Raw genomic sequence first — 14,031 nt, 5'->3', positions numbered from 1 at the left:
GATTCAACTCTTGCGTCAGGATCGATTAAACGAGCCTCGGGATGCTCGGTCAGCGTCGCGTCGCAACGAATCGTCATCGATCGTCTGACCGCATCGTGTTAGATTAGAAACGCACGATTCGATTGTTAGAGAACAAAAAAAAAAAATTCTGCGGTAACACTGAAAACTTCTCTACGATGTCCCGACGTGGACGGACGTCGTCGTTTCATCGGTCATTGTTCGCCGCTTAATTCCGCTTACATTGCATCGTTTCGCATCACAGCTGACGTTTCTCTTCAGATTACTTAGCGCACTCGTTAAATAAGTAAATAGGTGAACGGTTCCATTTTTGGGTCTTCTCTTCGAGCGACGGTGACGTGCAGGTTTATCTGAAAACTCAACAAACTCGATCGAGAGGGGGGGGAGGGTAGGAAAAGAAAATGAAACGCGTGCACGTGTCGCGACAAATCGACGAGTACGGGGCGTGTAACAGGGATAGGGAATTCGATCGCGCGCGCGATGCTAGAACAGAATAGCGGATCGAAACCGAACGGTTGAGGTTTACCCGTGACGGACGCCGGGCTGGTACTGAACGGCTTAACCGGTATACACAACCACTGACCGTCATCATCGCAGCCATCACCGGTCTCTCCCTCTCGTTCTTTCTCTCTACTCCTGTTTTTCTTTCCCTCCTCGCTCTGTTCGCCGTCTCTTCTTCCCGCCACCGCCGTCCACCGCGTCTTCGTCCATCGCTAACTATTCATCGCCACCGTCACTCGACCTTCTTTCAACGTGCGTATCTCGCGCGACGATATTGTCTTCGGAGGTGCTCAAGGTTACCGGCGAAAATTCGACCGCAAACGCTCATGAAAAACGCACCCTGGAGGGATTGGACGGATAATGGAAAAGCAGCGGATTAAAGCCAGACGTCCGATATATCGCGAGATATCGTGCGAGGAAGGCTGGCTCCTGGCTAGGAGGAAGGGTAGTAAAAGCTTCTGCATTACTTTCAGCTTCTGCTCCGCTACCGTTATGCCACCGCTGCTGAGAGGAAAGGGATTGTTTTCGCTATTATGATAGTTACAGCCCGATATACCGTGTACCAGGACTAAGAACGGCATGTCGCGTGACTCGTTTGACTTTTCACGTGGCTATTTCCTATGCGGTCGTTACGACGTGTCGCTATACGTTGTTATACCACCTCTTCTGCATTCCGATAGTACTATGAAAAAATAAAAATCAAGAGATGCGAGGAGCGTGCAGAATCCATATTTCGTTTTCAGTGTATTTTATATTGAGATAAAAAGTGATATTGCATCAATACGCGTGACTGTCGAGCAAATATCGTACGACAATTTGTCGTTAACATATTTTATCTATGCATACGTTAATTAGTCCCGGGCGAATTGAGAAAATGGATGGAAGACTACGCGTTCCGGGAGCGCGCGTGGAAACAGCGATGTAGGAAAATACAGAGCCGATTTCGGAAGACGCGGACGTACGAGACACCGTTTTCTCTCGGTCCCGTCCGGGAACCGTAGAAACCTAAGCCGTGGCGTGGCGAGAAACGAGAATGCGGCGCGAGACGTGCGGACGGACGAACGGCGATGGACACGACGACCGGCGCAGAGAGAAACGGTCTAGAGAGGAGGACGGAAAGCGGACTGGTGATGAAGAAATTGAGAAACCGAGTGTAAAAAGAACAGGAAGAATTCGGTCATACACGTGTGACTGAGTCAATGAAGATATTTGTACCTTACGATAATTCGTCGTTAATTCGTCTCTTTCAGACGAATGTGGACGCGGTCACGCAGTGACGGTAGCGTTATTCAAGCCGAGAGAAAGGGCGCAATGAAACACCTGTAAAATAGGATTCGAAAATTGCCCGGCAATTTTATCAATTGCAACATTGCGTCTAAAGGATTACCTCGACGCGCCATTTGCACTGAGAAGCCGCCGTTACCACGAGTATAACGCGCGAACGATTATTTTCGTAAATTGTTATGTCAACGGAAGTACAAAAGAAATTGCTGAACTGTCCATTAATTACTGGCCAAGTGTTAACGATCGTTCGTCAGGGTCGGAGTAACTTTGAGCAGGCGACGATCTACGATTGCTACGTTGGAGTTGAATTTTCGTCGGGTCGGGAAAAAGAAAGAAAAATCGTGAAAACTTTCAGCAGCTGTTAATCTTCGGGCAACGTTCAGTACCCTCGATTACCGCGTCGATTACCCCGTCGTGGCGTAGATGGCATACCAATGGAAATTCCTTTAACTAGTGCGAGATAGGAACTGTCGTCTTACCGGAACAATATCACGTACATCAGATTCAAAGTGCAATGCTGTTCGGTGCTCATTTTGCCTCTAAATGCGACGGCACAGCTTGAGTTTAACACCTTTACCGCCGAACGTTACTCGCGCGAATCTTCAGGATTAAATTTTCCCATTGTTTGGAGCGATAAAATTTTTCTATCGTGTCTCGTCATATTATCAAACACGGAGTGTCGCGCATACGGTGCACCACGATTAAATTTTAAACGCGTGTAAAGCATAAACCGCGAATCGTATTTTAGTTAGGTCCTGTTGACGGTCGCCAACGGTGTCTTGCATAGCACAAACGGAAAGTTCAGGTCACCGATGCCCGGCTGCGGTATGTACGAACGTGTTAAACAAGTTTAACTCCCTCGTGCTCCTTTTTTGTAATGCGTTTCGTAATGAGCTTTTGTACATAAGCGATATGCAGGATGGCTTTTCTCCTACGCCATGTTCATAAATAAATAACGATAATAACTGTCATTTTTCCCTCCCGCAAATTGTTCTTTTTTTTTAAATATATAATTGTGATAAACGACGAAATTATACGAAGCACACACGTGCACACAAAGCGGCGAGTTACACTGGCGGGCGAGGAAAATGCGCCGGCGATCGGTTAATGAGCCAATCGTAATTGTTTGAATTTTCGATCGACCGATACCCGTTTGTAGGCTGATCCGCTCGTGTAAGCACAGAGGCAACACCAGTCGAGCGTAAGTACAGATTAGCGGTAACTCTCTCGGACGCACGGCGCGCCGTGGCGCGGAGCAATAGCCGTGTCCCATTCAGGTAAAGGCCAGTTTACACGCGGTTTCCTCACTCCTATCTGCATTAAGCGCAGACGAGCCGGAATAAGGAGGAAGAGAGGAGTGGAACACAGACGGCCGGTACTCACGCATTTTCTTTCGGGACAGCAAAAAATATACCCACGCCGAATCGTTTCTTTCGCCCGGGATAAATGTCTTAAAGAGCGCGACGCGATTTTGTAACGTAAAACTTACAGTAGTTTGATGAACCAGAGGAAGAAACTCTGCTAAGTTATTCCGAGAAAAGGTGTCTGGAATAATCTGTAGTTCAGCAATTACATTAACATAACGGAACAGAATTTTATTCGTTAATAAAATGTCAGTTCTACCTACATTGTAATTTATTATTCTAACGTACATTGTATAATAATAATTTGAAAACAATTATTCTATATTGTACATAAAATTATATAAAATCTTGATCGCACGTTTGACAACGTTTGCCCCTAGTCCCTTAATCGATCGTAACTACCCAGGAAAAATATGTAGGCATTAAGATATTGGTTAATGATGGGATTATGAACTACTGCGGGGGTAATTTCCGTGGTGAATCGATCGCGGCTCAATGGGCCTAAATGACTATAGCGGACTGCCGCTATGCCCTAGAGAAACGTCTTAGTCTCGAGGCCAGTCATCAATGCCGAAGCATACGTCGCGATTGAGAGAATCGGAGAACGATCCGGAGGAAGGATGCGAGCGGGACGGAGCGATAAGATGATTAATCTCTCGTCTATCGGCTGACACGAACCCAACACTCTCTAATGACATGGTCAATGTACTTTTAGTTCATTTCCCATCCCCTCGCTCCTGGACGGAGTACCGTACAGCTCGTGATTAGTGACCGAACCCTTTTCGAATGTATTCAATCATACGTATTACGTATAACTACAGTAATCACGCGGAGTTGGTTGCCAAAGGAAACATCATATTCTCATCGGGGCGCGGAGAGAACATTCTAATCTCATGATATTAATACAGATCTCTGTGTATGCCTCTGAATAAACGGACGCGAAAAAATCCCGCGTACGCGATTCCGCGATATGCGCGATGCATATTCACGTTCAACGGCGGGATCGAAATGAGAATATTTCTTGCAGCGATTATATCGGCAGATATCAGTAAACTAAATAGAATAATTGCGACATGACGTCTCGAAATCTCTCGCGGCTGACCGTAATCTTCCCGGAAATTCTCAGCGTACGCACGGTAGTTTTTCGTTTTTATAAGCGACTAGCGGGGCGGAGAGGTGCGGAGGGTGGGCAAGGTAATCGATCGAAATTTCAATGAGCGGGCAAAGGCGGCCTCGTCAACGTAAACCTGTCATTAATGCTGGGCATGGAAGGGGGACCGGTCCATGCATCAATGTGTCCAAGTGTGATTACGGTCCTGGTAGCGAAAGCTGGGCGCTATCGTGAATGAAATCTTATTCTTATTATTATGTGGGCAGGGTACGGAGCACTCTCTCAGCGCGTCCGATAGCCTCGTTGCCCTCGCTACTTATACGGCACGAATTTTTCAAGGGTGTGCCGTCTAATCGATTCAGAGTGATATACATATAATGGTTATGAACCGGTCGAAATCATTTTTCCATTAATCTTTTACATGGCCCAGCGAGGTGGATATTGGCGTCGTGGTTAGCGAGTAATGAGACGTTTGTGAGGTTGCTTCTCGGAAGTATCGTCGATTTTCTTTTCAATGTGACCCAAAGAAACGTGCCTGATGGATCGCGATGTATGTCTGAAAGTGTGAGAGATACCTACGAGGGGAAAAGAACAGCCTCCTGTGAAGGCTCGGTAAATGAGACGCGCGAATTTGACTTAACTATGCGTAATATTGTGCTTTTAATATTCATTTAATCGATTGACGGCCGTCGCAAGGAAAGTAGGATGATTATGCGCGTAACATTTAGATGATACGAGAATTTATGTGGCCTGCGGGAGTAGGCGAGGATCGACGATGACATACTATTTGTAATATAATAGAGGACTCAATTTTTTAACCTCGACCCATGTATAAACAGTTTGATCGCCAACACAGTATGCTTTCCGACATTTAAACCTGTGTGTATCGTAAATCAAATGTAAACGTTGAGCTTTTAAAGTAAAATTGATACCAAACCTTTTTGTTACGGTAACTCGGTCGAAAAATGCACAAATAATATTTATTTTTTATAATTTTAGAATAAAAACTTTTTTAATAGATAATCGTTTTCACTATGTCGCAACTCGATGTAAAACCTTTGTCGATTAACGTATTTGCTTATTTCATTTTTCATTGAATTTGTTAACATTGTTAAATATAAATTATTATTAATGCATGAAAATAATTAAATTATATTTTTTGCACACAATCATTTACAATAATCTGCAATGTAGTTACATACGATATTGTCAACCCAGCTGACACTTCGAGTGGAACGTTTAAATCCTTTAAACCCAACCCAGTTGGCACTGAGGGGGCACAGGGTTAATATACTGTTAATACCGCAATGCGCGACGCGGACGTGACACGTTGCACCTTATCCACATCTCTATCGAATTGCAGTTGGCGAGAAACTTTAATTATGGAATGGACTGTCATTATTAGTATACACGTATATACACACATGTCTACCGACATGTTACACCGAGTGGAACGCAAAATATATTAAGGTCATTTTTCTGAATGCATCATATTTTTTTCAGTGTGCGCCGGAAGAGAATAAATTCACTAATAATCTCAGCGGACAGAGTACACATATACGTGTACGTAGATATGAAAATGTCGATAAATTTGAACTCGCGCGTCGATCGAAATAGTTATAATATGCATTCATGTAATAACAGGAATTTTCCAGCTCGAATAAATCAATCATAATATCAACGTATTAAGCTTGATAACTCGATAAGAGGATTGCATTGACGTGCGACAAAGTGAAAAGCGACTGGTGCTTTAGAGGCTTAAAAGCGCGTATCGCGGCGCTATTACAGCTGGCAGCTAGCGAGTTGCATCACACCGTCCGTCGCCTTGCGCTCGACGAGCGGGCGCCATTCCTTCCGTGTTCGATTTTAATTAATCGTGGCACTTAATCGGAATAATTAATTAGGCGCTTTCCACTCGGGCTCAACTGCGAAAGTCGATATTGGCTCGTATAGTTAAGCCGCCGATACCGGCAAGCCCCTCTGGCAAGCGGGCAGCTGACTCGGAAACTGTGCCTGCTATGCGCCAGGAATACGAGCGCGGTAAGTCGTTTACCGTTACCGTTAATCGATGTCTCCGAGCATTACGTTTTACTCTTACTAATCCTCAACGAAAGTCCACGAAGAGCCCGGCGCGCGGTATGCACGCGGCGATATAAACGCTCGACCGTGTCGGCAATTACGGGTCCCGCGTCTTTTACCGCGCCGAGTCCGTATTTCACGTTTCAAGAACCGCACCGGTCGCCCAACGTATTACGGGGAGATGCAGTTATTGCACGCGGACGAGCCAAGGATCTATGTCACATCGGGCAGGCTCTTCGAGAAGAGAGAGAGAGAGAGCAAGAGAGACTTGGAGGTTTTGGGCGGTCGTAAATTATGCTGACGGCCCCAAAAGTGGACATATAACACGGATCCGCACTTTGCGCGGCTCTTTTATAGCACGACATAAAGGACACACTTCGCTATCGTAGTTGAAGAATATATTGTAGCTTGTTCCGTAAAAATTTCCGCAAATTAAAATGTTAAGCTCTTGCTAGAAAACACATTTCAATTGTCGTCGTGTCGGGATGAAAACGCGTGATTGATATTGTGCTTAATACAAAACGCTTATCTTTGATAATCTGATATTATCGATGTTCGATATATATCGATCGTTTATGGAAACAAGATGTGAATAGAAATCAATTTAAGTTATCGACATAACTTTGAGAGAAATTAACTCTTGTCTACCTAAAAATTTTCTATTAGCATATTTATATATAAAATAAATCTACTTTCATAAAAATACCAAATAAAACCGCATTAACAAATCTATATAAATAAAAATGTAAATGTTTGTTCCTCATCTAAGATCTCCGTAAGTTTTTCACCTATTGCTTTGAAATTTTGACACAATGTTGCATTCGAAAACGGGAGTGTTCTTATGGGGTTTGATTTTGGATATACCGGTGTTTCAAAAATGATGGCATAATTTAAGTGTAAAAAATAGTTTTTCATTAATATTATTGAAATTTTGACACATTGAGACGGGGAGAGACGGGGAGAGACCGGGAGAAACGGGGAGAGATCGGGAGAGACGGCGAGAAACGGGTAGAGATGGGGAGAGACGGAGAGAGACGGGGAGAGACGGGGAGAGACAGGGAGAGACCGGGAGAGACGGGGAGAGACAGGGAGAGACCGGGAGAGACGGGTAGAGACGGGAAGAGACGGGGAGAGACCAGGAGAGACGGGGAGAGACCGGGAGTGACAGGGAGAGACGGGGAGAGACGGGAGAGACCGAGAGAGGCGAAGAATGTTTCTATTGTGTTTAAATTAAGGTAATAAGAAAAATAAAGATGGCTTTTATTTTATTGAAAAAAAGGAACTTATTTAAAACAGTCTTTTGATTGGATTTCTAAATCCATGGCAGCTTTTAGAAAAAAAAGTTAGAAGTACGTGAATAAATGAATATTAGATTTATTAAAGATAGATAAATGCTTATTCAAAAATAAAATAAAAAGAGCAACAGTTAAACAAGGCTCTTGAAAGTTAAACAACAAAAGCAAAGAAAATTTGAAAAAAACGTAGCATAAGAATAGAGAGCCACTGCAACGCGTAGTAGAGCATAGCTAGTTATTAATATGAATTATAAATATATTAATAATTTAGATATAAACATATATAAATGGTAAATTCGTCAACAGTTACATCAATCTGATTTTTTAAATCATTTGTAACTCTGACGTTTGTTTTGTGAAACCGCGACGGAATATTCGACGGCTATTTGTTTTAAGTAATATTAAAAGATCTCGGCGGAGGAGGGGAGAAGATAAAAAATTAACTGGTAAAACATAATGCTTTCCCACGTCTCGTCGCGGGCAAATGTTACGTATATGCGTATAACATTTGCCTATCGAAACACGATCGCGACAAGTGTCAGGAGGAAGCGCGATAATTCTACGCGGACGCTCGGCGGACTATAAGAGCGCGCGGTTAATTAACTCCCGCGGTTAATTAACGTCTCGCGAGCGCATCGAAGCGATGACCGCTTATCGGGAGATAGATTTCGCGCGACTTTAATTATTTAAAAAATGGAAACCGACGTGATAGATGACGAGAATTATAAATTATCGTATTTAACGGTGCTAGGTCTTCGAACGCACGTACCTTCGGCTCTTTCGACCGATTATGACAGTATAACTTACCTTTATTGTTTTTTTCTTAATTGAAAGCGCAGGTTTCTTCGAAGTATTGCAAAACTAAAGTAATTCGAAGAACGAAAAGTCACGATAATTTGTTGCGTTTCGCTGAAATTATGCGCTGTATAACCTAATCTAAACATATTGGCATTTCGACTGCACATTACTGGGGATCTAATGAGTGCCCTGAACTTCGCGCTGTATTAGCGTAAAGTTGGCGGAACTTCGTCATTACCAAGATGTCGCCGGTGCGAAGCGGACCTACGATCCGGCGGAGTTTAATTAACGAGCGTAAACCTCAATCCTTTTTCGATCTTCGTCAATTAAGCTCGCGTGGCAAAAATTATTCGATGCTCAATAATACCTGATTTATTAAATCATCGATTTCACAAACCTCGGTCGATCAACACTTGTCGCGGCATCGGCAGGGTGTCGACCGCATTTCCGTAGAAACATTACAATATTCGCCTCCAATTTGAATTCGTAATATTTATCAGCATGCGTTAGAGATAGCTATCGTCCCGACGCGCGATCGTGTCTTGGTATCAACAGCGATCGTGTCTTGGTTGCGGCTTCAATTGGTCTGACGGTTATGCGTCGCGGCGAGTGTCGCGTGAAGTTGACCGCGCGACCCGCAGCGTCCGAGATTCGACAGCCGTGCTAATTCGTCGAGTGCGGAGTGACGCGGCTCGCAGACAGCTTCGACAGCACTTGTCGCCTCGCGTCTTTTCGTTGTCGCGACAAGTAAACCGTGCGTCGTTCACGGTCAATATCGGGAGTGTCGGTGCAAGGTGCCTCTTATTTCTGTATCGACTTGTTAAATTGTGAGTTTCGCATCCAACAGCTCCGATTGACGTTTGTCGCGCGAGCGACCGAATCGACAAGGCGTCCTCTCACGGATGTCTATTACTATCCGTGGATGTTTTTTTTAGTTTGGATTCGTATATTAGCATACATAGAGCACGGAGATAATCACTTCGAGTCGCGATCGCATGCCGTCGTCGGTTAGCGACCGTTGTCATAACCCCAAAAAGAAGGTTATACGCATCGCGACAAAGTATCGCGTGAATGTAACCGCGCGTCCCCCCGCGAATCGGCGTTCGTCGGTGCAGCCCGCTAACTCGCCTAACGTCGCGTGTGTCCAGTGACGCGGATCGCAGCTTCGACGCTAGCACTTTTCGCCTCGCGTCTTTTCGTTGTCGTGACGAGTAAACCGTGCGTTGTTCACGGTCAATATCGGGGGTGTCGTGCAAGGTGCCTCGCGATTGTCATATCGAGATGCCTCTTACTTCTGCACCGTCGACTTGTTAAATTGCGAGTTTCGCATCCAACGGCGTTTGTCGCGCGAGCGACCGAATCGACAAGGCGTCCTCTCACAGGATATCTATTACTATCCGTGGATGTTTTTTTAGTCTGGATTCGTATATTAGCAATAGCATACATAGAGCACGGAGATAATCGCTCCGAGTTGCGATCGCATACCGTCGTCGGTTAGCGAGCGTTGTTATAACCCCAAAAAGAAGGTTATACGCATCGCGACAAAGTATCGCGTGAATGTAACCGCGCGTCCCCCCGCGAATCGTCGATGCAGCTCGCTAACTCGCCTAACGTCGCGTGTGTCCAGTGACGCGGATCGCAGCTTCGACGCTAGCACTTGTCGTTTCGCGTTTTCTCGTCGTTCGCGACGTTATCACGGCGAACATCGGGAGTGTCGTGCGAGGTGCCTGGCGATCGTCATCTCGAGGTCCTTATTACTGTACTTTCTGTGTAAACTCGTGCGGGTTTCGCATCCGATCGGCGTTCGTCGCGCGAGATTGGCAAGGCGTCGATTGCATTTTAACTCGTATTACAATCCGTAGGTGTCCGTTTTCGATCTCGATTCGTATACTTCAATACGGATTAGAACGTGGAGTTTAATAATTGTCCTGCAACGCGATCGCATGCCGAATCCCCGTAAGTAGTAACAGCGGCGGCGAGTTCGGTCGAAGGTTATGTTATGTTGTGCGTCGCGCGAAGATGATTTCTCGCGTTCGAGATTCAGTTGCCGTCTTCAGTTTCGCTCGTTGTTACGACTTAATGAATTCGCATTGTTTACAGTGAACATCGGGAGTGCCGGATAAGGTGCCACGTGATCGTCGCATCGAAGTGATTATCGCTAGTCGCATTCCCGCGAGTGAATGAGTGTGTCCAGTGCCATAAAGGAACGACAACGAGAGAGGAGGTGGAGGACCTGGGAGGCATCGGGCAACAGCGGAGCAACCACGAGGTAAACGAGCGTATGATTTATATATTAAATTAATTTATTATTGATTAAACTATATTATTAATTTAATCAAATTACTTCTCTTCGTAAAATTAATTTATTTTTCATTTATTTAAACTGCTTAATTATACAAGAATTGGAGACTTTATTTTGTCGATTTTTAATCTTGGAAGATATTTTTGTCGGAAGTATAATGATTTAATTAATAATTTGTGCTTGAAAGAGATGAGTAAAATATTTAATGTATATTATTTTTTTGCACTTTTTATAATATTAATTATTGTGGACGCTATTATATTTTTGATTATATTTGTATTACAGATTAATAAAAAAACTCCGCTGCTGCGCATCGTGTGCCGGTGAGTGACAAATTATTTTTAATCTGAGTAATGGATCTCTGTGGAATGGTATTGATAATTAATTTACTAATTAAATTGTATTATTAATTAATTAAATTGCCTTAAATTGCATTAAAATTAATAGATCCATTACTCTTTAAAATGGATGGACTCGCTAAATTAATACCAAGGTATTCCTAGGAAACATTTCCATCTAGCAATTTATTGTACGTAAACGTACACGTAAGATAAAACTTGTTACTTCAATATGTTGGCATTTTTATGAATTTCGTATATAAAATCATTATGAGAATATAAAATAATGCTATTCAGAATCTTTATTTATTATTTTTTTAATTACTAACAAATATTTTTTAAATTAAATTTTAAAGCTACATTTGTCTGCCTACATCGTTCTTTTCAGAATATTATATATCATATGAATCAGTGCAGAAAGACAATTAGAGACTTTTTAAAAATTTATATGTCACTATTAGAGCAATAAGGATATATTTTACAGTTGTGTAACATTATTGTATTCCAACTTAATTTATGTAATGAATCAATGTGTTAACAGTTGTTAACCATAATCTTATGATGCGTCAATTTTATTTTCTTCCGTCGTAGCCTGTCCATCCATATTTATTGACGAATTGACTTGCAAGGTTAATGAGATTCACGATCTTAGATAATCCTAGACATTCTTAGATGACTCTAGGCATGTAAAGACCGTTCTTTTAAGAGACACACGCGTGCGTCCAACTTTCAATTTCTTTCACATCTTGACAATAGTTTTGAAAGTAAAAGGAAAATCACGGACGCAACCCTATCTAATGCGAGCGTAGCGCGTGACGTTTTGTCGCTAATTTGGAGAAAGTACAGACATAATAGTCATCATTATCGACGCTGAATGGATACTCTGCCGACATATGTATCTTTATGCGCGACGCACGTCTTGGTTTAACGTTAACCAGCTTCGGATTTACAGTCGGTTTGCGTCTTTGAGACCAAAGTCTATTGTATTTTGGTAATTTTATTATTAGATCCCAAGAAGGTAAAGTTATATGTAAATTGATTAATTATTTTAGAAATGTTTCTTTATAAGCATTAATTAAGATTAATTGAGATTTTACTCGTTTTCTGAAACTTTAATTAATTTTATTTAATCCCGCTCCTAAAAAAGGCATGAAATCGATGGTCGAATCTATCGAAATATTTTCACTGCTTTATCGCGACGCTGATTAGTTCTCTTGTTAATTAACTTCATGAGAGGCTGTCATTGCCGAATTAGTAATTTATTATTAAAAAGTATTTTTTAAAAACGTTGAATAGCGTGCGCGAAGCACGCGTCTGTGGTGTCTTTACAAAAATGGAATTTTAATAAGGACACTTATTACAATTGTTTCAATTAGCAAAGCAACGTAAATTTTCCCCGCTCGAACAAAACGTCAAAAAGTTTTTATTTTTTATACTCTTACAGCACACCTTTGTACAGCCATTTAATTCGGCGACGGAAGTAAGTTTGTGTAAGTTAATTTTGTGTACGAAATTTAAGAGTACACGTATTCACACATAATCTGCGATTAGTCTAATAGCGGGATGTGTATCGATGATACACTTGTTGACTCTCGTTTCTTAGACGTAACGTTAATATGGAACTTCCTTCAGCCTTATATGCTTGGTGATTATGGAGATAGTGAAAGTGCCGGGGGAGAGATGAGGACGCACGATGCGACGATTCGTTAGTGCGTTAGTTAATAACTCGCGGGCATCGTGCAATTGAGATTGCATTAATAAAACCAGCGGATTTCGATGAAAATCCGCTCTCCGGGAGCGTGGGGAAGTATGCGTCAATTTTTTTTGTGTGCGCGCGCCACAACCGGCACACTTTCAATCGCGTGTCGCGGCGATAAAACTACATTGCGGCGAAGACTTTACGTCTCTCGCATATATTTGGAAATTTTGTCGAGTCGCCGCCGGTTGATTTTTTCCATCCGAGAGAAAGCCCCTCGTACGTACGTACTCGGTGAAACCTTTCGACCACGCGCGGAACGGCACAACGTCGCAATTCATCCTTATTTTCACGTTTTGTGTGTCATATCACTGTCCGTTTCGTATGGCAGCGCGTCTTATTTAGTGGCACAGAATCCGCGCGCGGGTCTCATTGTGTCACGGGCTCGCGAGTGCCACCAATTAAGTTCTCAGTGCCGCCTATAGTTTCCGATTAATCGCAGGGGAAAAAGCGAAAGTTTTCCAGCTTAGCACGGAAACTCCGAGCGAAGGATAAATTTCTGTTATTAATTTCAGACTCATTACAGTCACGGATTAACCTTTGGAAAATAATCTCTCTCTCCCTCTCTCTGCATGTACTTGTTTTAGATAATTACAGCAATTAATTAATTCAATCGCTCGCAGGGAGAAAATTCGTCACGCGAGGGAACAGTAACGCTATTAATTAAATGCTAATACCGTCTTCATGATGGGAAAGACCGGACAAGACATTAAGGATCGCGCGGTCCTCGGAGCGACGTGTAAAATCTGTTCTGCGCCTCGTGGACGTGTATTTCATCGTCGTAGGATTACGTTGTATGGAATGTCGCGCGTGCGTTTAAAGGGGGTCATCGTCGAAAAGCGTGTTATCTACGATCTGTGATCTATCTCGTGTCATCTACCTAGACCTCACATATTTTCTTGCGCGTTGACGGCCGCTCTTTCCGCGTTTAGATACACGTCGCCGTCGCCGTCGTCGTCATCATCGTCGTCGTCGTCGTCGTCGTCGTCGTCGTCGTCGTCGACTCCGTGTGTATCGAGATCGAGGCCGATGGAAAAGTCGACGGATCTCTCTTAAGAAGGTCGATGGGTGAACGCCATGGGGACTTGGGAGCGAACGAAAGAACGAAAGAGGGAGAATTAATCGCACTCGTGTAAGAGTAACGAGGGCCGCGAGCGCCGGCCTGCGATATGCATCTCGATACCC

At 43.3% G+C, this 14,031-nt stretch overlaps 2 protein-coding genes across 4 annotated transcripts in view; one reads left to right on the top strand and one right to left on the bottom strand.

Moving 5' to 3' along the window:
* The window catches only part of LOC105836963 (serine proteinase stubble), a 36,226-nt gene that overhangs the window by 12,574 nt on the left and 9,621 nt on the right, over positions 1-14,031 (bottom strand). Inside the window, exon 1 of one of the 2 annotated variants that reach the window (XM_036286130.1) lies at positions 241-325. The exons of the other annotated variant lie outside the window; for it this stretch is intronic. Within the exon in view, the coding sequence (XP_036142023.1) occupies positions 241-247 (7 nt within the window). The 5' untranslated portion in view covers positions 248-325. Of the gene's footprint in view, positions 1-240; positions 326-14,031 lie in introns of those variants that run through there. 2 annotated transcript variants of the gene reach the window in all.
* LOC105830869 overlaps positions 9,237-14,031 on the top strand; it is a 64,663-nt gene continuing 59,868 nt past the window's right edge. Inside the window, exons 1-3 of one of the 2 annotated variants that reach the window (XM_036286125.1) lie at positions 9,261-9,277; positions 10,551-10,719; positions 11,038-11,075. The gene's annotated coding sequence lies outside the window, so the exon portion shown is untranslated. Of the gene's footprint in view, positions 10,720-11,037; positions 11,076-14,031 lie in introns of both variants that reach the window. The other variant, XM_036286123.1, reaches the window with a different exon arrangement.

Source organism: Monomorium pharaonis, chromosome 4 (assembly GCF_013373865.1).
Source record: "Monomorium pharaonis isolate MP-MQ-018 chromosome 4, ASM1337386v2, whole genome shotgun sequence".
Classification (NCBI taxonomy): Eukaryota; Metazoa; Arthropoda; class Insecta; order Hymenoptera; family Formicidae; genus Monomorium; species Monomorium pharaonis.
Note: the sequence above shows the minus strand (reverse complement) of the source record. Positions and strands in the feature narration are given on the sequence as shown.